Source organism: Neurospora hispaniola (assembly GCF_033458365.1).
Source record: "Neurospora hispaniola strain FGSC 10403 chromosome Unknown B0T23scaffold_6, whole genome shotgun sequence".
In the NCBI taxonomy this organism is placed as follows: domain Eukaryota; kingdom Fungi; phylum Ascomycota; class Sordariomycetes; order Sordariales; family Sordariaceae; genus Neurospora; species Neurospora hispaniola.
In genome coordinates this window covers 3,479,803-3,502,987 of record NW_026944411.1, presented here as the reverse complement: position 1 = coordinate 3,502,987, position 23,185 = coordinate 3,479,803, and the positions used below count along the sequence as shown (strand labels likewise).

At 52.5% G+C, this 23,185-nt stretch overlaps 5 protein-coding genes across 5 annotated transcripts; 3 read left to right on the top strand and 2 right to left on the bottom strand.

The window, feature by feature from the left end:
* The first annotated feature begins 1,916 nt into the window (after positions 1-1,916).
* On the top strand, positions 1,917-5,709 carry B0T23DRAFT_205083 (P-loop containing nucleoside triphosphate hydrolase protein). Its single transcript, XM_062833453.1, has 2 exons — positions 1,917-4,598; positions 4,655-5,709. The coding sequence occupies exons 1-2, from the start codon at positions 2,014-2,016 to the stop codon at positions 5,400-5,402; spliced, it is 3,333 nt and encodes a 1,110-aa protein (XP_062691319.1). The 5' UTR covers positions 1,917-2,013; the 3' UTR covers positions 5,403-5,709.
* Positions 5,710-9,236: 3,527 nt separating this feature from the next.
* B0T23DRAFT_205046 (concanavalin A-like lectin/glucanase domain-containing protein) lies at positions 9,237-11,162 on the top strand. The gene is made up of 2 exons (XM_062833452.1): positions 9,237-9,855; positions 9,922-11,162. The coding sequence occupies exons 1-2, from the start codon at positions 9,383-9,385 to the stop codon at positions 10,850-10,852; spliced, it is 1,404 nt and encodes a 467-aa protein (XP_062691318.1). The 5' UTR covers positions 9,237-9,382; the 3' UTR covers positions 10,853-11,162.
* A 3,384-nt stretch (positions 11,163-14,546) lies between these two features.
* Positions 14,547-17,681, top strand: B0T23DRAFT_204970 (glycosyl transferase family group 2-domain-containing protein). Its single transcript, XM_062833451.1, has 4 exons — positions 14,547-14,557; positions 14,648-15,201; positions 15,255-17,303; positions 17,367-17,681. Exons 2-4 carry the CDS (start codon positions 14,797-14,799, stop codon positions 17,553-17,555), a joined length of 2,643 nt encoding a protein of 880 aa, XP_062691317.1. The 5' UTR covers positions 14,547-14,557; positions 14,648-14,796; the 3' UTR covers positions 17,556-17,681.
* A 1,756-nt stretch (positions 17,682-19,437) lies between these two features.
* B0T23DRAFT_446128 (uncharacterized protein) lies at positions 19,438-21,214 on the bottom strand (the record flags this gene model as incomplete). Its single annotated transcript, XM_062840949.1, has 1 exon — positions 19,438-21,214. The coding sequence occupies one exon, from the start codon at positions 21,212-21,214 to the stop codon at positions 19,451-19,453; it is 1,764 nt and encodes a 587-aa protein (XP_062691316.1). The 3' UTR covers positions 19,438-19,450.
* Positions 21,215-22,276: 1,062 nt separating this feature from the next.
* On the bottom strand, positions 22,277-23,119 carry B0T23DRAFT_431058 (uncharacterized protein; the record flags this gene model as incomplete). Its single annotated transcript, XM_062840293.1, has 1 exon — positions 22,277-23,119. The coding sequence occupies one exon, from the start codon at positions 23,117-23,119 to the stop codon at positions 22,277-22,279; it is 843 nt and encodes a 280-aa protein (XP_062691315.1).
* Between the last annotated feature and the right edge of the window lie 66 nt (positions 23,120-23,185).

Below are 23,185 nucleotides of genomic sequence, written 5' to 3'. Positions count from 1 at the left end.
AACAGAAGAGGAAGTGATCTGGTGCGAACTGGAGGCTTTCTTTGGGGAAGTAATGGCAGCTGATAGTGGCTAAGGAAATAGGGGATGAATAGAGGTAGCATGTACTGCTTGTTGAGAGATAAGAGGGAGAATAGCTAATGGTCAAGATAGTACTACATACAATGCATCTTATAAGGCTGTCTACTACTAAGTTTACACAGTTTGGGTGATGATTGGAAGTAGCGGAATTGGTGATATTGGTAGGGTATGTGACTCGGAGCGCAGCAAGAAGTTTGGTTTGTGTGTTTGTGATACGTGAGGAAGGAGATAAGTAGAGGTAAACGCGGTGTAGAGGTAGGGTTCGTGTTACACAATCTTCTCAGTCAACAACAAGGTGGGTAAGGTACCTACCTCTAGGTACCTTTAGGGTAGGTATTTTCCCAAACCTTTAGACTCTACTCCGAACCTCGTCGAATAGCATAGGTTTCCAAACCATAGTCTGCCCGTGTAAGGTAGCCTTTCGCGCTTATTACCAATAGTAGGTAGATAGTCCATAAGACTGTAGCTTATGGCATATGGAAGCGGTGAGAGGTACTTGAGAATTCACAGTGGTGCTTAGTAACAGCCCTACAGCCCTATCAACCACAGGTACAATCCTACTGGACAAAGCCCGGAATTGGATGGATGGCTGACACGGACTTTTCGGACCGAGTCCCAATCTACCGGGGCGGTCTGCTCCCAACGCAATGGCGTCCTTCTTCTACAATATCAGCAGTCGTTGTTGATGCTGGATGTCAAAAAGGAAGTAGGAGTGGAGCATGAGGTAAGGATACAAAAGCAAAGGAGAAAGAAGAGAAGCCAGAGAAAAGAAAAGACTACCCTGACAGGGAGTTGAACCCTGCGCTAGGTAGGTACGGAAGAGTTTGAGAATCCGTCATGTTAATCGATACACCAGTAGGATCTTTCTTGGGTTCCATTGTTGGAATCTGGTAGCGAAGGTCAAACTTATAAAGGGCTGTATGTGTTGTAGGGAAGGTGCGAGTTTGCTGTCTGATTTCAACACCGGAGATACATCAAGACTGGATGTCAGGGTAGGAAAGCTGGACCGTTGGAAACTCATGCCAGACACTCGAGGGCTGTCAAAAAGCGCACAATCCATATGGTCTTTGAAGAGGTAATATATGCCTTTGAACCATTGAAAAAACGTCATCTCACCTTATTGACATCTCAACAATTTTGCCTGGATTTTCTAGGTAGGTACGGTTCCGAACTCGAGTTCGAGGACCTTGATGGTTCCCTTTGTGATGCTGACGGCCTGACAGCTGGAGGGCACACTGACACTGCCAGCACATGCCCGACAGCATGCCCGCTACTGCCGCTGGGACCGACAGGGGATGCAGTCAAGTCCCTGAAAGGAAAGTCTTGGCTTACCGAATGGGATCCACGTATGTAAGCACGGGGAGCCATATCGACGAATCACTGCAGCCGGCACACAGCGATAAGCTGATAAAACACTGATAAGATCCGACTGACCCATGGCGACGAAAAGACAAAGTCAAGGGGAGAAAAAAAGAATTTTGGTGGGGCTCCCCGTCTTTTGTTTCGCTGTCCGCGTCCGCTAAGTAAAACAAAAAAAAGACACCGACACAGGCGCTGTGCCCCAAAGCCCACCGCCATCCAAGGGACCCCGCCACCGCCCGGCCTTCCCCTTCTCGTCCCAGTCCAGTCTACTGCACTCCGACTCCAGCAAAGCAGAGGGCAGACATTGTGTTGTTTTTTCCGTTTCTTCCTTTTCTCCCCTTCTCCTCTTCTTTTGCTTCACCTCTACACCACCCGCCATCCCCTCCCTCCCTCTGTCTGCGTTTGCGACAGCATCACCAAGGCTCCTTTCTCCTTCCTCCGCCTTGTGTCGTCGCCACGGGCATTTCTCGCCCCAGGTCCCTATCAGAGACCGTCTCTTTCTAATAACCAGACATTCCCAATCTCCCCTCTTTATATACCAGAAAACCCAACAAAAAAAGACAGACAGACACCATGACAGTCCCTATCATGGTCGCTGATGGCGCCGCGCCGCCCGTCAGCCAGGCCGACGTGGCTTCTATCCTCGACACTGTCTTCAGCGCAAAGACGTCGCAAGCCTCCATCGACGCCGCCTACGGTCTTTGCGAAGTCCTCCTTCAGTCCTACGGCTACCGTGGCCTCGAACTCTACGGCGTCCTTAGCGAACTCAAGAAGGCCGCCGCCGACAAGAAGAGCGGTCTCAAGCGCGAAGGCGCCCAGAACCTCCTCGGTGCCCTCTTCGAGAGGTTCCCTCCTCGTCAGCCCGCCAGCGAGTCCCTCCTCACATCGCCTGAAGCCGGTCTTGTTGCGTGCGCTCTCGACGCCCTCGCTGATAAGGGTGCCGTCGTCCGCGAGGCTGCCCAGTACGGTCTCGATGCTCTCTACAACAACCTGAGCCCCGAAGCTCTTGTCGTTGGCCTCCTCCCTGCCCTCATCGCCTACCTGGAGAAGTCCACCGGCAAGTGGCAGGGAACCATTGGCGCCTACCAGCTCATCGAGAAGATCTCCAACAAGGCTCAAATCACAATTGGCACCACCAAGGAGGAGGCGGCCGAGCAGGATGTTCTCCGCGAGGCCATGGGCACCAAGCTTGCCCGCTTGATTCCCATTGTCGAGGGCGGCATGCTCGACATGAAGAACGAGGTCGCCAAGCAGGCTGTCAAGACCATGACCGCGCTTACCACCCTGCTCTCCAACGACGACGTCGCTCCTCGCATCCCTCTGCTTATCGAGACCATGCAGCACCCCTCGCCCGCCACCGTCCAGAAGGCTATCCACGCCCTTTCCATGACCACCTTCGTTGCCATCGTCACCGCCCCTGTTCTTGCCCTCCTTACTCCCTTCTTGGAGCGCTCTCTTAGCAACCCCGGCACCCCTCAAGAAGTCCTCCGCCAGACTGTCGTCATTACCGAGAACTTGACCAAGCTTGTCCACGACCCCATCGAGGCCCGTACCTTCCTTCCCAAGCTCCAGCCTGGTATCAAGAGCGTTGTCGACCGCGCTTCTCTCCCCGAGGTCCGTGAGATCGCCACTCGCGCTCTCGCTGTGATGGACAAGGCCATGGGTAGCGACCAGGACAAGGTCATTGAGCGCACACACGCCGAGGATGTTGGCAAGGTCTTGGACGCTGAGGTCAAGAAGGCCGGTGGTCTTATTGGCGACCCCGTCGTCTACCAGACCGTCCGCAAGTACGTTGGCGAGATGGTTGCCGAGGATGTCAACCACCGCCACTGCAACCGCATTGCTGCCAGAACTGGCCCTTACCTCAGCTTCCTCGTCGCTGACCCTGTCGCTGTCGGTGAGGCTGTACAGAAGCACTACGTTGACGAGGATGCCATCAAGTATGGTGTTCCTGAGAAGGAGGACGATGGCGAGATCGAGATTGTCAACGCCGACTTCTCCCTTGCCTACGGTGGTATGCTTTTGCTCCAGCACACCAACCTTCGTCTGCTCAAGGGTCACCGTTACGGTCTCTGCGGTCGCAACGGTGCCGGCAAGTCTACCCTCATGAAGGCCATTGCTTCCGGCAAGCTCGAGGGTTTCCCCTCCCAGGATGTTCTCCGTACCTGCTACGTTGAGCACAACCAGGGTGAGGATGCCGATATCAGCATTCTGGACTTCATGGTCAAGGATCCTACCATTGCCTCGGAGGGTCGTGAGCGCATTTCTGCCGTTCTTGAGGAGTTCGGTTTCACATCTGGCCCCGAGGGTCGTCAGTCGCAAAAGGTCGGCTCGCTCTCCGGTGGTTGGAAGATGAAGCTCGCCTTGGCCCGTGCCATGCTCCAGAAGGCTGATGTCCTGTTGCTCGACGAACCTACTAACCATCTTGATGTTGCCAACATCAAGTGGCTCGAGGAGTATCTCAAGTCCCACACCGACATCACCTCCCTGATTGTGTCTCACGACTCCGGTTTCCTCGACAACGTCACCACCGACATCTACCACTACGAGCCCAACAAGAAGCTTGGCCACTACAAGGGCAACCTCGCCGCCTTCGTCAACGTCCGCCCCGAGGCCAAGGCCTACTACACTCTCTCTGCCTCCAATGTCCAGTTCAAGTTCCCTCCCCCGGGTATCCTGTCCGGCGTCAAGTCGCAGACTCGTGCCATCATCCGTATGACGGATGTCTCCTTCACCTACCCCAACGCCCCCAAGCCTTCTCTCAGCGGCGTCACCTGCCAGCTTTCGCTCTCCTCCCGCGTGGCCATTATCGGCCCCAACGGTGCTGGCAAGTCCACCCTGATCAAGCTGCTCACTGGCGAGGTTATTCCTACGGCTGGAAAGGTCGAGAAGCACCCCAACCTTCGTATCGGTTACATCAAGCAGCACGCTCTTGAGCACGTTGAGATGCATCTCGAGAAGACCCCCAACCAGTATCTCCAGTGGCGCTACCAGCACGGTGATGACCGCGAAGTCCACATGAAGCAGACGCGCCAGTTGACGGAAGCCGACAAGGAGCAGATGGATAAGTTTGTCGACGTTGGTGATGGCAAGGGCAAGCGGCAGGTGGAGGCTTTGGTTGGTCGTCAGAAGTACAAGAAGACCTTCCAGTACGAGGTGTAAGTACTCCCGTTTTCTCTCTGTTTACAAATGACCAGCAACTAACAAGCAACAGCAAATGGCGTGGGTTCCTTCCCAAGCACAACACCATGATCTCCCGCGAGACCCTTCTCGAGCTCGGATTCCAGAAGCTCATCCAGGAATTCGACGACCACGAGTCCTCACGCGAAGGTCTCGGTTACCGCGAGCTCCAGCCCGCTGTCATCTCCAAACATTTCGAAGACCTCGGTCTCGACCCCGAGATCGCCAACCACAACGAGATTGGCTCTCTGTCCGGTGGTCAAAAGGTCAAGGTCGTCATTGCCGGCGCCATGTGGAACAACCCTCACATGTTGGTTCTTGACGAGCCTACTAACTTCTTGGATCGTGACTCCCTCGGTGGTCTTGCTGTCGCTATTCGCGACTTCAAGGGCGGTGTGGTTATGATTTCTCATAACGAAGAGTTTGTCGGTGCTCTCGCTTCCGAGACATGGAATGTTGTTGACGGCCGCGTCACCCACAAGGGTCAGAACTCTGCTGCTCTTGACCGCTTTGAGGACAGCAAGCCTGCCTCTGCTGTCACCAGCGGCTTGAACACCCCCATGGGCATGAGCGAGCCTAGCACTGCTGTCAACTCGGGTGCCGAGGATAACAGCCTCGGAGTCACGGGCGAAAGCATGACGTTCAAGGCCAAGAAGAAGAAGAAGATGACCAAGAAGGAGCTCAAGGAGCGCGAAGCCAGAAGGAGACTGAGGCATATCGAGTGGCTGAACAGCCCCAAGGGAACGCCGCATCCCAAGGACACGGATGATGAGGATGAATGAGGATCGAATGCTTACGAAGAGGGAGTTTTGCATACCTAGCATGGCTGGTGATCTTGCGTTGCAGTTTAGCGATATCCAAATATGTGTATAGGGGACATGTGGACGAAGAACAAAAGGGATGGTTCAGATTGGCCTTTTTCAGTGGGGCTGGATGGAATTTCGGACTTCTTTTTGGGCTCGAATAGGGGGGATCAAGGGGGGTTAGACTAGAAGGCGTTTTTGTTTTTGTTTCTGTTTTGTTTTGCTTGTTTGGTCGGGATGATACTACCCTTCAAAAGTTTAGACGGCATTTGTTTATAGATCTTTTGGGAGATTGGAATCAACAGCTAGATGATGATGCAACTTATCCTTCCTGTTTCCTTTTGCCTACCTACTACTTGACCACCGGGCCTTTTTCACTTCCCCAACCATAACACACATCAACACGACTAAAGAGTCTCTTGTCTTGTAATGGAACCAACTTCAACTGTAATGCCATTCAAAACCCCATCTTTCCGCCGGCTGCAAGAATCATAAGAACAAACCGAGAGGTATCCTTCTCCATATCGGGCATTGTCGCCGATAACATGTTTTCAGACCAACGGAAAGTCTCCCTACCTATAATTCCATTAACATGCATATATCCGAGGGTCGAGACTACCAGTTTTACCTAAGATCGAGACATTCACACTGCTTCAGTATCTACAAGTCATTCACATATACAAATCCTTCAAGAAGCTGCAAAGAACCCCGGCATGACCAGCGGAAGTACCTTTGGTTTAAAAAGTGCCCGTCAACCGGCCTTGGTATAGACTACCTACCTAGCTGTCGACTTCTGCAGCTCAGCATCTCAGCCAGATCATTCGGAACACCCAAGTCTACAACTCCGATCAACCACCTAGAGATTCTCCCTTTCGTCAGGAGACGCTCACGCACATGCATAGCCCGTGGCAAGTGACGCTTCAGCCTTCAGGCCATGGTGATCGGGGGCACTAATCTAGACCGTGACGCCTCACGCTTCACGCTTCACACTCTGCTTTGAGACATGCAGTACCTCTGGCGATCTACGTATCATCGTAAATTTGAATCTCAGTATCAGGCCCGATCAACTGATAAGGACGGACCCAAAATCTAGAGCTGAAATGTCACCTTACAGTGCCCATGCTTACTGATTCAGCCTTCGCTATCTCCCCGGTGACAGAAAACGTCAACGGGATAGGAATGGCCATGTCGAGGTGACAATTCCGCTCCCGGTCTGCATGTGCGTCTCCCTTCCCAAAGGATGATCTTCACCGCCACCGGTTGCTAAACCTGTCATGGACGGAAGGGCTGTTGGGCGGTTGTGCGGTAGAGTGGTTGGGCGGATGAGGGCGGGTGATTGTGGTGTTGTGGCTTGGGTTGGGTTTAGTAGGTATGGTTTGGGTTGTTCATTCGTGTGGTTTTGGTGGCGTGGCGGTGGGCGGGTGTTGATCTCTTCGGAAACCCTTTGTTGGTGTTGGGACGAGAAAAAAAAACAATGCTAGGACAGTGAAAAAAAAAAAAAAAAAAAAAAAAAAAAAAAAAAAAAAAAAAAAAAAAGAAAGAAAAAAAGAAAAAAGATGGTTGGCACGAGAAACAGCGAAGCAAATTGTGTCACGCAAGACTTCGTATCGGAGATTGCAAGGCGTTTGTGGCGTCCATGACTTGCGATAGGAGCGGGAGTTCCCTCAGCTTTGTGGGAGTGTGCACAGCAGCTGATTGGACAACCTGAAAGGTGTGGAAGAGAGTACAAGAAAACCTACGAGCCATTCATCTTGATGCGTAGGCAGGTGAGCACAACTTGTACACAAGGAACACTTGTTGCCTGGTAGGGTGCAGGCAGGCTGTTCAGTAACACGGTTGACCAAAGCATGGAAATAGAAACCAGCTCTACCAATAAGTGGCCATCAATAAGTCTCGGTAAGGGTCCGAAGAAGGAACGTTTACCCCAACCCAAGAAACCGGGTCGAGTCGAATAATGTCGCCGTTTTCTGTAGGATACGGGACTTGGTAATGGTTGTTCAAGCTCCCATGCTACAAGAGCCCTCACTGGTTCCACGTGTGCGTGGGAATGTTGGGATGTCTGTGAAGGACGGACCGTTTGTGGTCGAGGTGTCCTAGCACGTCTCGACTGCTTGATCACTACAGCAACCCAGGGAAGATGATGATCTTCAACACTAGCAGATTCTTGGTGTTGATATGGCAGGAGGTCGGAGCTGCCGCAGTCAGCCGCAAGGTCGTGGCCTCCCGGGAACGAAACGACCAAGCCATTGTCGTAGTCGAGCCATTGATGACAGATGGCGCTCTTTTCACACGCCGTGGCTTGCCGCGGTCAAGTCGCAACTAACTTTTCCTTTTGCGCGCGGCTCCAGAGATAAGGTAAGGTATTTGCGTGGGTAGGAAATTCTCTCGCCCCCTTGTAACTGTCTCGGGTCCAGCAATTCGGCGTCGGTCTCGGTTGTAAAAATGTGAATCTTGTGGTGTGGTGAGGCAGCGATATCGAGACGCCTGGATCCAAATGTGGAAACTGAATTCGGGACTGTAAACTACCCCAAGTGGTTAGCAAAAGAAACGCTGACGATGCTAAGCCGATGGGGTTGTGGTTGGTATTCCTCGACACCCTCACAACTGACACCCAGTACGGTCCAACCCGTGCCTCCTTCGGGAGCCCAGGCACAAGGAAAATTTGCCCTGAGCCACAACCGCCACAGCGTCATTAAAACGGAGGTGGTTGTTGTTAATCTTCAAGACACGAAATGGGCCATTGTAGCAATGTACAAAGTTATTCTGCCATCTTTTAGCCAAACAGTTTGCTGGCTTGCATGTGAGATGTTTGGAGGATTCGGGGATAGATTGGAGGTCTCTCGAAAAGATACACGGTATCATTGCCTCGTGTATGCAAGGAATACAGATTGTTGTAGAATGGTAGGTGGTATCGCTGGAGGGGGTACGTGTTTAGCGAGGCAATCAGCACAATTCGAAGGATCAACGGAGGGGTCGCCTTCAGTTGCTTTCAGTTCCTTGTCGCAGGCGGCTGAAGCTGGGCTTGGTGGTGACCCATCCATATTCGTGCCGGCCAAGGCCCGTTGACGCAGCTCATCGGAATTGGATGAGTGGCCGCTGCCAGTCTGACTTTGAAACCATTTTGTCGAAAAGAAGCAAAGAAGATTATGCGATTCGGCGGTGACTCGGGTGTCCGTGATAGGTATCTGGCGACGGGCACGCAGTTCGTTGTTGGAGTGTTGAAGAGATCGATTCCCCTCAATTCCAATGGATGTTTTGGAGAGCAGCGGGGGGTGCACACCTATTTTCCCGGCTGACTCCGCCCAGTCCCACTAATTAGCGTTAAAATGGCACCCTTGCCCCTGTCCGATCGCTGTCTGTTCAAGTACATTGAACCCAAGTACCACTGTACCCTTGTACAAGGGAAGCCATCGATCCCAAGTCCTTCTCTGTACCCCCGTGCTCCGTTTGTAAACATGGAAATATTACGTACCTAGGTACACTAGTTGTATTGATTTTCTTCCTTCAACAACATCCCATGTCGTGGCCAAGACCCTCGACGGCCACCATATCCTCCCACGCGCTGGCCAGCCTATCTGTCACACCTATGCCAACATCCAGAATGAACTCCCTGTCAAGAGCTGAAAGGTCTCCATGTCCCGATATGGACCACCATTGGCCACCATAGGCACTGGGCTCCTTCTTCCGACATTTGCGTTGCTTCTTCCTGTCATCGCCTTGGTTACACGTCAAAATCTATCTGATCAGCTTTATCAATCTTCGCAGCCTTTGACACGTCTCGATAGCAAGACCGAAAGTCTAGCTTCTTGCTACAAGACCTCCCTAGTCTGTGCGGTCTTGTTCTCAACGTCCGAGAGACATAGACTGTCTAGACATATCTTGCCATCTCTTCTTGGGCTATACTGTTGCTTTTTCCCTTCAGAAGACACTAGCATCAGTCTATAGACCACAGACACACCATGGACAACGACCACCGCGAACATCTCGACCCTCGGGCAAGCGGCCGTCACAACTTTGACTCGGGCGTCGAGTCCCGAGCCTCGCAACGCTCCAACGAGGGCTCCAACGAGAACCCCTTTGCCAGTCCCATTCCCACCCGTCCACCATCAAGCTTCGACACATCTTCGAACTCTGGTGGTATAGGAGCTCACCACGAAGCTTTGCCTGGTGGCCAACGATACTTCCACTCTCGTCGAGTACGCAAGGGCGAGGTAGAAAAGCCATGGGCAGAGAAGAAAGACCCCAAGGAGAAGTGGGTGACGATTATTCCTCTGGTCGGCATCTTCATCGGCTTGGCCATCTCTGGGTTCCTGATATGGGATGGGATCAGGTCCGTGGTGAAGCACAAGTACTGTTTGGTGCTGGATGAGGATTGGAGTCAAGGAATTAGGGACAGTGTGTGGCAGCACGAGGTACAATTGGGTGGTTTTGGGTATGTTTTTTCCTTCTTTTTTTCCTCTTCATCTGTGTACATTTGCTAACATCAGGGGCAAAACAGCAACGGCGAATTCCAACAAACCACCAAAGACAACGCCTACATCGAAGAAGGAAAGCTTGTCATCAAAGCCACCCTCCAAGACGACAAGCTCCTCCTCTCCGACTCCAAAGTCGACCTCCTCGCCTCGGGCGACTGCACCTCCACCGTTTACCGAGACTGTGTAGCAGCCACCAACACCACTGTCGGCAACAGTTCCATCGTGCCTCCCGTCCTCTCGGCCCGCCTCAACACCCGCCTCGGCGCCTCCATCAAATACGGCCGTGTTGAAGTCACCGCCCGCCTGCCCGAAGGAGACTGGCTATGGCCCGCCATCTGGATGATGCCCGTTAACAGCACCTACGGCCAGTGGCCTCAATCCGGTGAGATTGATCTGGCCGAGTCCCGCGGCAACAACTACACGTACCCACAAGGCGGCAACGACATCATCTCCTCCACGCTGCACTGGGGTCCTTCTTCCCTTTCAGACGCCTTTTGGCGCACCAACGTCAAGCGCCAGGCCCTGCACACCACGTTCGCCAACAAGTTCCACACTTTCGGTCTCGAGTGGTCCGAGAAGTACCTATTCACCTACGTCGACTCGCGCCTGCTGCAAGTCCTCTACGTGAACTTCAACAAACCCCTCTGGCAACGGGGTAACTTCCCGCAGGTAGACGAGAACGGCACTCGCACCACTGACCCCTGGGGATACACGGGCCGCCTGAACACGCCGTTTGATCAAAAGTTCTATTTGATCTTGAATGTCGCGGTGGGAGGAACGAATGGGTGGTTCCAGGACCAGTCGAATGGCAAGCCGTGGGTGGATGCGAGTCCGAATGCCAAAAAGGACTTTTGGCTGGCTAAGGATCAGTGGTTCCCCACGTGGAAGAGCCCGCAGATGGAGGTGGAGAAGGTGGTTATGTGGCAGCAGTGTGATGGGCATGAGGAGCTGTAGGCCTTGTTTCTTTTCTTTTCCTTTTTGTTTTTGGGTCAGGGTGTCAGGGACATGGGATCGGATGGGAGTATGATTATAAGCATGGAGAGATTGGATAATACAATGATGACAGCTAGAGGTACTTAGACTAGTGTTGGACCTAATTGTTATCTCGGTTAATCTTGGTTATGTGTGTCTGTCTCTTACATGATGGTCATAACAATATATACTAGAGCTAACGTTCGTTACATGAGATACTTTGGGAGAAGAAATCCTGCAGTATGTTTTCTATGAATTTTGGAATCGCAAAACACAAAGGTTGAAGCCGAATCACAGTAGGTGGAGATAGCAGGGTGGTGAAAGTGGAAGGATTCCACTTGCCAGCGACAGAGCCCCGCGATGATCTCCCGCTGTGGATGCTGTCGTGGTCCGCTGCATTTCAGGGTCCGATCCACTAAGTTCCAGGACCGGTTCCACTAGGTTTTAGAAATGGTCGGGGTCGAGGGGGTGTGTGGACTGAACCCCAGGCAGCGATCGATGGCGGGGCAGAGGCCGGGGGGACACGGGCAACCTTGGACTTGCCCTTGAATTTCAAAATATGGATTCAATGTGTAGAATGTGCAAAGAGTTTGCATGTTTGTCAGTCTTTAATGTGTGTAGTATCATTGTCATTATTCGAATTACTTATGTGATGACATGATTTGGACGATAACATTGAGGTATACAAATACCTAACTACCTACATATATACAAGAGGCTCAGGCTGATGGAGAGGTAGTGTGGTCGTCGATCCCGTCCATGTCGGTGGACATACCCCAACCCAAAATAAGGAACGGGGCACCGGGCGGTGATCTCAACACCGGGGCCGATGTGTGGGGCTATCCGGACTCCCGGCCTTTTAGGCATCCGTCCCGAGAGTTTGCCGGTAACTCGCCGGATCGGAGACAACGAGATTAACTTGCGCGGTCCGTCCGCCCAGTCCTCGACTACCTACGGTTTTTGCAAAATCTCCTCACTCCAATCCTGTGTCACCAACTACTACGGCTCGCGACAGCCCCCGGTATTTTCCGTTGCAATGTCAACCAGTCATATCGCCGATGAAGTGCACGACCGCTGAAGATGAATACGAGGAAAGACCTACACATATGGGCCTTGCAGAGTGCCAAAAATAGGTGGGCGGTATTCACCTTGGCGTTTGCATTTCTTGTTAGCAAATCCCGGAAGGAATTGACCAGTGAAACACAAATGGTCTGGATAAATCGGCTCGAGAGTGGCTTGAAATGCCAAGTTTGGTGCCTGGCAGTGAAGCAATAGATACTGTGTAAGCCGCATATAAAAGGGCGGGCAAAGAGTTGGTAATTGGTGCGTTGGCAGCGCTCGTAGCCAACGGTAATTGAAGGGATAAAGAGGCTTTCCGATCTGGCGGTCGTTTCCTTGATTTTGAAATGTTGGTGATGAGAATGGAACGCTTCAACACTCCTGTTGAGGAATGGAAAAGATGGTGTGGTCTCCCTCGGGCCGTCTTGGGACCTCGCATTGTACATTGGATTGTTCCCTTGGTGATTTGACCAACAGCACCGTACGCTGAAAAGCTTATCTCCAGGGATAAGACAAACCATCCAGTAGGCAGCGAATGAGACGCAAACGAAAAAGTCAAGACAGAAAGATGGTTGATGTGGGTGATGCTGACAAGCGGTTCCGAATTGCCGTGAGCTGTCAGACTTGTCACTGCCGTGGTGCCGTGTGCTTGCTTTCGGGACTGGAGAACGCTCGAACTGCATATGGATACGATATCTCTTGGAGCATAAGGGCGGTTGTTAAGATGACAACGCATCGTGCCTCTGCTGAAAGCCTTATCATCTGTCTCTCGGAAGAGGCCCGGATCTCCGACCTAGATGGCTCCACGAGAGTGAGACAACACGCTCTTTTTAGATGCCCGAAGAGCTTCCAGAACAGGGACAGACATGGTGGTCAGCCAGCCTTTGCACAAAGCCATTGTTTCCTGAAGCGCTGTCAGTACTTAATCTTGTATCGAAGGAAGGCAGCTTATCTTTCAGTGTGTCATGAGTGGTTACAAAAGGGCGGGACTCAGCTATTGTTCGATAGTGACGTGCCAAGACTTATGCTTCTTTACCTGCATGCGAGGGACACTGTGTAAATAGAAAGTGTGTAGAAAATGCAAACTATCGCCTGTGATATTGGAGTGAACTGTGCTTAATGGAGATTTGCGGTGAATGGAGATTGTTGACGGAATGTTCTCCTTGGTAATGAGATGGCGCAAAACTGTGAAATTGTGGCGTGAGCGCCAGCCGAAAAAGAGTAAGAAAAAGGAAAGAACAAAGACGGACCAGCAAAAGTGGCGGATAGTAATTTCTGGACCCCCCCTCCCCGCGCGTACCTGAACGCCAAGCCAAGCCGGGTGTGGCAGGTGGGGGGTCAGATTCAACATGGGACAAGCAGTGGAGCAGGAGTGACCGGGCCGTTCCTTTGGGTCTCAGTCCTCTCCTCCTCCAGCCCTCTTCCTCCACTTTTCACGTCTGTTCCTCGTTCAGCATTTTCGAGCAACGTGAGCAGCACCAATGTCAAGTGGAATCAGAGGCATAGCGTGGGATCGAGACGACATTCGTCAAGCGCTTCAATTCCCGACACGTGAAGAAGGAAGAGACAAGCTCAGCCCCCCAGCCAAAAATTGAATCAATACTAGCCGCCATTGCTACACAGTGGACATTATACTATGGTATGGTATCCCCCAAGAGGGCAATATGGCCGATGTTCTGCCCATTTTCCATCTGTTTTCTTGTCATTAACTGCTCTTACTGACACCTCCCCTGTCTTCCTCCAGAACGGTGGACCATGTACCTCTATACGACCCTCGCCACAAATCCCTAGTAGGGACTCCGTTTCCTCCAGTCCAACAAGAAACGGATCACATGAACCGTGCCATTGGCATTAGTCAATCACACACTCTTTTGGCTGCTTGAACTTCTCAGGGAGTCTGTGTCAGAGGCCTGACCTGGCAGCCTTTCCCTGTTTAACCCTTCCAGACCATGTGTTGTTAGCGAGGATCCCGGAATGTTTGCCGTGTCAACAGGGGGGCCAATGGTAACATGGGCGAAATAGGTACCTCCTCGCGATGTACCGTTGCACACATATTGCTGGCAGTGGATAGGTTACTGAGATACCACCACATCTGGCCATCGTCGATATACATACCTCAAAACGGTTGTTTGCTCCTGTAACGCTAGGTATTCGACCAGACTCGGGTAAAGTTCCAAGGGGGTCCCTCATGTCCCCTCCAAGGTACCTCTATGGGCCTTTACACTTTTCTTTTCAACGAGGGGTGGGGGCTCCTTGCCCTCGACATCCAGCCCGAACTGTCGTGTTCTGTTCAGTCCAGGTCAGCTTTTCTTATCACAAAGTTCAGCTTCCTTTGCCAACATGAAAGCCTAGCCCCTCGCCTGTTACAGAACCTTTTATCCAGTCGAGGAAAACCCGGTCAATCTTTTCTGACCCGGTATCCCCTCTTACTTTGGCACATTCCCACACTCGCTTGACCCTGATTAGACTTCCGACATAACATAGGCAGACCGGCACAGAGGAGCAAGTCCCTTGATACCCAAGTAACACAGCAGAGCCACACGGCACCAGGTTTTATCCGACATCACCTTACACAACTGTCTCGCGGTGTTGGATGCAGATCGCCTCAAGGCAAAGAAAACACACCCTGTATGCCGACCCCCGTCACATTTTCTAGGAATTCCGGGGAGGTGTCTTTGAGAACCATGGGCTGACAGATTCATCCACCACAGGCACAAGGCCAACTCCATCTACTTCATCCTTGACATCTGCCACGGATTTCGGTCAACCTGTCTGATCGTTGCTCCCTTATCCCATCTCCCCTCAGTCACTCACTCTCCGGAAGTTTATCGACTGGAAAAGGTGAAGGTTGGATTTCCGTCGCCACCATGGGGATAGGGAGCTATTTCAAGGCCAAGAAGCCGGAGCCGGCAGGCCAACAACATGCTGCCTCAACACCATCGAGAGGTCGTCAACCTTCCACTGGGAACACACAAGCCGGTCAGGACGATGGCGACATACTCGCCCCTCCGCAGATCCGCTATGGGTCTAGATCTCGCTCGGCAACGCGCTCTATGATGTCGTCAACCAGCTCCGTGATCCTAGAAGATATCAAGCATGAGGTCATGGTCAACTATCTCTACCAGCAACAATGCTCGTACCTATGGGTAGCAAATGGCAGTGGCGAGATCGAGGGTGTGCTTCTTCGAAAATCCAGAGGCCAGTACATGGCCTGCCCGCCGGCCTTGGGGAACTCGCCCTTCGCCATGGCGTGTGCTGCTCTCAATGTTCAGGTATGATTTCCACGGCAGAGTTGGGTTGTTCCGAGCTAATAGCAAGATTACAGTGTGCAATGACTGTCAACTCACGAGTCATCAAGACCTTCCTCCAATGGTCGCCAGATGCTGTCGATGTCCCGCTTCTGAACGGCCTGCGAGTCCAAATTCTGCCCACCATCGAAGACCTTCCTCGTGCCAGGAAACACCAGTTTGCCGCCTTTATCGCGTCCGAGGGGTTGCTGGTGGTTTGGGATGACGACGCACTCCATCTGATCCCGAGAGCCAAGGAAATTGAGTCCGAGCTTATGCAGCTCGTGTGGAAGACTGGTGAGCCTGGTGAGATGGATGAGAAGGCCAATCCCATTGTGGGCGCTACCGAGATTGACGAGGAAAGCGGCGAGCCGAGGCCCGAAGCACGACCGGTCCACCTGCTCAACACCTACCTCGTCAGTATCACGATGGCGGTCGTCACAGTGTCTTTGGGAGCAGCCTGGAGGCAGTTGGCGATCGAGGTCATGGTCGACGGCGATTACGTCCGTTTGGCTCTCGTTGCGCTGGCGCCCGTACAAATCTTCTTCACTCTCTTCTTCGCTCAGGTCATTATCGGTTGTCTGGCCCAGATCTTTGGACCCATCAAGCAGCTCTCGGTCAACTCCAGGTTCTACTCGGCCAAGCCACCACCGAGATTGCAGACAGCCGTCCTTCCCCATGTTACAGTTCAGTGTCCCGTGTACAAGGAGGGCCTCAGTGGTGTCATTGCCCCTACGGTCAAATCCATCAAGCATGCCATGTCCACTTATGAGCTTCAGGGAGGTTCAGCCAACATGTTCATCAACGACGACGGTCTGCAGTTGCTTTCGGAAGAAGATCGTCAAGCCCGTATTGACTTTTACGCAGACCACAGCATTGGCTGGGTTGCACGCCCGCGACACGGCGAGAATGGTTTCCAGCGTCGCGGAAAGTTCAAGAAGGCGTCCAACATGAATTATGCCCTCATGATCTCCTGCAAGGTGGAAGAAAAGCTCGCCCAAGTTTCCAGACACTCCGAGTGGTCTCAGCATGACGAAGCCCAAGCGTATGAAAGGGCGCTAAAGGACGTTCTCGAGGAAAACGGTCGGGCATGGGCCGACGGTAACATCCGCATGGGCGATTATATCCTCCTCATTGACTCCGACACCCGTGTTCCTTCCGACTGCCTTCTGGACGCCGTCTCCGAAATGGAACAGTCCCCTGACGTTGGTATCATGCAGTTCTCGTCTGGTGTCATGCAAGTGGTGCATACCTACTTCGAAAACGGCATCACCTTCTTCACTAACCTCATCTACACGGCCATTCGTTACACCGTCTCCAACGGCGACGTTGCCCCCTTTGTTGGTCACAATGCCATTCTACGCTGGTCCGCCATCCAGCAAGTCTCGTACGAAGACGAAGACGGCTACGAGAAGTTCTGGTCCGAAAGTCACGTGTCCGAAGATTTCGACATGTCTTTGCGCTTGCAATGCAACGATTACATCATCCGTTTGGCCGCCTGGGCTGGTGATGGCTTCAAGGAGGGTGTCTCGCTTACCGTGTACGACGAACTGGCTCGCTGGGAAAAGTACGCCTATGGCTGCAACGAGCTGCTCTTCTACCCCATCAGGAAGTGGATCTGGAAGGGCCCCTTCACCCCCCTCTTCCGCCGGTTTCTGTTCTCCAACATCCGCTTCACTTCCAAGATCACCATCATCTCCTACATCGGCACCTACTATGCCATTGGCGCTGCGTGGATTTTGACGTCCGTCAACTACTTCCTCATGGGCTGGTACAATGGGTTCCTGGACAAGTACTACGTCGACTCGTGGCAGGTGTGGTTCTCCATCATTCTCGTCTTCAACGGCCTGGGCAATGTCGCATTGGCCGTGATGAGATACAGAGTCGGGGAGAGGAGCATTCTGGGGTCGATCCTTGAGAACTTCAAGTGGACGCTCATGTTGGCCATTTTCCTCGGTGGGCTGTCGCTGCATGTGTCTCAGGCGCTATTGGCGCACATGTTTGAAATTGACATGACGTGGGGTGCGACGAGTAAGGAGGCCGAATTTTCAAATTTCTTTATTGAGGTGCCGAAGGTGTTGAAAAAGGTAAGCCTCCCCTTCATACAGTCATCTTGTAAGTGATTGTTTGCTGACAGACTTGTCCAACAGTTCAAATTCTCCATGCTCTTCTCCATCGGATTCATCATCGGCATGGTCATCCTCGCCACGGCGCCCTTTATTCCTCACTCGTGGCACATTACCGATTTCGTGGCCATCTTGCCTATGGCAACGGTCGCGGCCAGCCATCTGTTGTTGCCGCTGGCGTTGAACCCGGCTTTGATGACTTTCTCGTGGTGAGGTCGGTTGCAATGGGAGTGGAGGCAAATGAAGGGAAACGTAAAGGAAGAACACACATTTCTGGAAAGAATTCTATGGAAGTAATAAGATCCGGTATACTACTAGAATGGGGATATATCACTTGGAACGGGGGTTGGTGATGGATCTAATGGATCTAATGTGTTTTTTTTTGGGTACATCTAACTGTGGATAATGTCACGAGGGAAAATACCAAATGAACGGGAACAAAGATAAGTACATATGAAGAGCTTCTAAATCACTTTGGCTAGGTAGGATGTGGCGGAATATGGTACATGAATGCTAGAAGAATTGGAACCTACACCAGGGCAGTAATACACATAGCACATCAAGATGCGCTTGTACACTTCTACTTCCCACAACCCAATAAGATCTCGTATCCGTTCAACCTTGGCGATTGTGGCTACTTGGCGTTTTATGGCCTGATGGAAATCACCAATGTCGCCAGTGGACGACTGGCCCTGCATCCGAGCTAGATCCAAAAGAGGCGCTTTTTGGGTGGCTTTGTTATGGTTAGAGGTATGGGCGCCTGTCGTACAACAGCGATAGGTAATTCGTGCAGTAGTGTATCGTATGCCGTCCGCATGGTGTCGTTCGGAATAAGGCTGAGGTGGGTCCAGGGGGAATGGCAACAATCCTGAGTGCCCTGCTCTGGCGGTAGCGGTCTGGAGCGGAATGAATGGGTGGGTTGATAGAGTAGGTGGAGATTCATAGGTGAGATTACCCCTGATTATGTGAATGGGTCGTTGCTGGAGTTGTTATGAAAGCGGTGGTGATGGTGGTAGTGTGAAGATGTAAATCTGCCAAGGGTGACAATTGCCAGTATCTCTACCTACTACTGTGTCGGAGTCAACTACCAAGTCCCATGGTACTGTACAAGTGGAGATAGATAAATATTTTCCTGCCTTGCTTCATTCTTGCGCCCTTCTTTTATCGAGACTCAACAAGTTTCCGATGCCGGACTAGCAACAAACACATGCATTTACCGGACCTCCGGCTGCATTTCGCACATCCCCAAAAGCACATGCCCTTTACTTGGATTCTTGGTCTTTTCATGATCTAACTTGGCCACCTCACCTACTGCTTCCAACTTTCTGCTTTGGGCATACATTGATTGTACGTCGGGCAGGTACATAGAAAGCGCCGAAAACGTGGCAGGAACATTGGAATCCAGATTTCGGACGCGCATACCTGTACTTACCGTACATTGCACCCAAGAACTGGTAAATGCTCAAAGCAGGTGTCGGATATAGAGTTCATGTATCATCAAACCTGTTGAGAAAATCAAGTCACCAAGAGTTCTCATACTTTCAGGAATACCACAACGCACGTCGGTTGGCACCCTGATATTTCCATGGCGTTTGGCTTGGTGAGCTGTGACTTACAAGGCTGAAAGTGGGTCCATGTCCAGGATCATAGGCCTCAGCCGAATGTCACTATCTACGGGACTACAGCATCGTCAATTAAGGATTTACCATTGCTGTCACTTTAGTTGTTTTACAACACATCTTACGGGAGTCGGGAGAACTGTGTTTGTGCTACATTCCGTTATTCCGTGTATCTATCGGTACAGTAGGTAGTTGCTTCCAATCCCAGAAATGTGGGTATCTCCAACGACATGCAAGCGTCAGGTACCAACTGGCCCTGTTTGCATTTTCCAAGCATGTTCCGTTCCTTCCAGGCGTGTTCCCGTCCCCCACCATTTTGTGTGTTCAACCACCAAAGCAGATTTCTCGATTTGACGAGAGCCAACTACCCCTGGTTTCCTCAACCTCCGAATCGGCGACCAAATCTTCCACGTCTCCGTTGGTCCTAGAAGAACCGTTGGTGGTCTAGAACACCAAGGACACCTGCCACGCCGCAACCTGTCGACAGCACTATAGCGGCCTTCCACCGTTCAGCGCCGTGCCATCATCGTTCTCGGGCTGGTAGTCGGGGTACTCAGGATCATCCCCTCTGTAACCCAACTCCCTGTAAAGAGAACTAACAGCATCCTCATTCTCAACCTCCTCCATCTCCTGGTGCTGTTGATGCTGTTGGTGTCCACCCACGAGCATGTTTGATGGCTGGTTGTGGTGGTGAGATTCCTGTTGGTGATCCACGTGCACGTGCATCCTACCTCCAGTTTGTGCAACACCTGGCCCCAACAGGTCGGACCATGACATGAAAACCATTGTGGGCGGCGTCACCTGCCCATCGCCATCCACCCCGCGCTGCTGCTGCTGGCTATGATAAGCGTAAACGCGATGAGTCTGGGCATTGCCATGTGCATGGTGCTGCTGACCATCCAGTGCCGGGTCCGGCAGGTTGTAGTCAGGCAGGAGGTTGTAGCTTTGGCTCTGACTGTGGTCATGGTTGTGGTGCGTCTGACCCTGACCTTGACCCGCCGCCATTTCTCTCATCAAAGCAGCAGTCTTCATGTTATTACCATGACCCCCCTGGCACTCTTCACACAGCCCCAGCTCCACCTCCACCTTATCCTCAAAGTCAAAGTGAGTGGGACAATTCTCACATTCTCTGTTCCGCTCCTCCTTGGTCATACCTCTTGTCCCCAAATCTGTCAAATGGGTAGAGAGAAAACCCGCACAGTCGACATATTTGATCTCAATTTCGTTCCAGTGGATGTGTCGCTGGGCGGAACCGAAGTGGCGGGGGTAGAAGCCCGATGGTAAGGCGTCGCGAGTATCAGAGGAGCGAATTTCGTCCAAAGTACTTTTGATGAGCTCCTCGAGGTTGGGCTTGAGTGCTTGTTGACTGGCGAAGGCGGCCATGGCGAACATCAAGGCGGAGGGAGTCAGAGTTCCATTGGTGGGAGCAGGGAAGGGGTAGTCTTGGCCGATGTTTGTGTTGTTGCTGTTGTTGTTATTGTTGTTGGAGCTCGCTGAAACTGTGCCTGAGGTGGAGTGACCGTAGAAGGGGAGGCTCAAGGAGGAGGTGGGGGCGATGGGGCTGTAGATCATGCCGTAGTTCTCGGACGGGGGGCCGGTGTTTGTGAGGTTGTTATTGTTGTTGTTGCTGGACCTCGCTGAACCTGAGGCTGAGGCCGAGTGGCCGAAGAAGGAGAAATTTGAGAAATGGGCGGGGGCGATGGGGGTGTCGATTGTGTCGAAGTTCTCGGAGGAGAAACTGGCAGGGGAACCAGCAGAGGGGCTGGCCCAGAGATTGGTGGTTGGTGTCGGAGAGATGGAGAAGGAGGGGGTAGTTGGGATTGAGGCTGATGGTGTGTCTACCTCTACGCTCGAAGGGGAGCGGATGGTGGAAGAGCCGATGGTGGCCCCGGTGGAGGAAGTCGAAGTGAGGGGGGAGGAAGCCGGAGAAAAGGGAGAGGCTCCGGCGTTGAGAGCTTGAGGGGTGGCGGTACCGCTGGGGGAGAGAGGCGGGGTTGAAACTGCCACCGTGATTGTCGGGGCGGCACTACTGTCTTGGCTGGCGGCATTGAGGTCGTCCTTGTTGCTGTCGCCTTCGCTAGCAGTGTTGGCATTGGCGGGCTGGTTGAGATGGTCGTAGAACGAGGTACTCGCAATGTTCCCTTGTCCCACATTGTCGGCGTTGGCGGCGACGAGGTTGCGCGAGTGGGAACAAGAGCGATGATTCCTCAACGGGCACTGGCATGCGAAGATGGTTGTGGTCTTATGGCACATCTTGGCGAGTCTTGTCGTTCTCGACTTTGGTGTCTGGTCAAAGAAAGCTGAGGAATAGAAAAAGAAGGATCCGAAAATCGTGCGAAGGTCCGCCTTTTATGTGTTTGACTAACGGGCAATGGGGCCTGTGTCTGGTGCGAGGGGTCGGGGCCAAAGCTGGTTATGCCTCTACTTTATGTGCAATATCAAGCTTGAGGCAGCTCCAGTTGTCAGGACCTTTGGCGGGCCTCGAGCGTGCGTCGCGGCCGGAGGTCCGAAGTCGACAGAGATCGTGCTTCGAGGGGTGAATGGTGCGCCTCACGATCTGTGCGATGGTTCGAGACGTGTCCGCTTCTGCAAAGAAGGAAAGGGATCAGTACAGATGGTATGCGGCGACTGGAGCGCGGCTCGGTGAACTGAAGTCCGAACCTACTGGTTTGTTCGTTGGAATCGGTGGTTGGAAATCGGGATGGTGGTTGCTTCGAAAATGACCGAGAGGTGATGGCAGTTGGTCGGAGGAGGAAGAAGACGAGCAAGTTTTGCGACAGAAGTGTGCAAGCCCTGTATTGCCTAGAAGTACTCGAATGTCGAAGGGTGATGTTGGGATGAAATGCTATTCACCTTGGAAACACTTCACCAAATCCCGCTGCCTCAGGTTTCAGTTTTGTTGTCCATCGGATGACGGCCTGCCTGGACTGTGCAGCGAACAGCTATCACGATCATGGTAAGTACAGCTTCACTTCCCTTGAATTTCGACTGTTGATTGGTGGGTTAGGCTTTCGATCATTTAATGGCCCACAGCATATGATCGACCCGCAGTAGGGCACGAGGATGAAGATGAGGAAGTACTCGGGAATAGTTTCAATTCTGCCAGCACACTGTCGGCGCTACTATCATGTTTGTCTGAAACCTTCCTCCTGTTCTGCCTGTACCAGTTCATGCTACCATACACGCACTTCCGTTCCAGGTTACCTACCTCTACTTTACTGGACCCCAAACTGGACATCAACCAAGTCCTAAAAGACCTAGGTTTGCCGTTGCCAACATAACGGCTCGCCTAGCCCTCAAGTCGTCAACGAGACATCACTCCATATCCATCCACCTGTTCAACGTCTCCATCATATCCCTCATCCCCTGCTCCATTTCATCCTCAGCCTCAACTTGACGCTCCTGACCGTGATTCTGAACCTGACCCCGGCCCTGGCCCTGACCCTGATCGTCACCTCGAATACCACCCTCCAGGTTGCTACCAAACCCATTTTGATTCTGATGCATGCCTCTCAAAGCATCCGCATGCACATCTCTACACTCCTCACACAGTCCCAGCATCTTCACCTCCTTATCCTCGTTTCCAAAGTACTCGGGGCAATTCATGTACTCCTCGTCCGAGTTGATGATGGTATCAAGATGCGTAGAGTGGTACGCGGCGCAGGGAAACCACTCGGTTCTCCAGACGTCCCAGTGGACGGCGCGCTGGACTTGGCCCATTTTACGCTCGTAGAAGAGGCCGTCGATGATGCGGGGCGGCTCGGACTCTTGGGCAGGCGCGGTAGGGGAGGGAAAACGGTCGTGCTCGTGCTCGGCAGAAAACTCGGGGGCGGAAGCATTGATGGTGTTCATGTTGCCAGTGTTGGTGTTGGTGCTAGTGGTGGTATTACCGGGGCCCGGGGACGAAGAAGCAGAAGAAGCAGAGTTGGGAGAGAACGGAGGGGGAGGAGCAAAACCGGGGGGAGGAGCCATGCCGGGGGGTAAAGCAGAAGAAGACATGGAGGGAAGGATCAAGGGGCGGGCAAACATCTCGGCGGCCAATTGCTCCATCCTGCTTCTTTCGAACTCGCCTTCGGCGAGGCAGGCAGAGTGAGGGCAGGCGGAGGTGTCGCGGAGGAAGCAGCGACAGGCAAAAATGGTGGTTTTTTTGTAGCACATTTTGATCGCTTGATCAAGATCTTGAGGGGAAGTGAGTCTGAGTTGAGGAGATTCCGATGGTTGCAA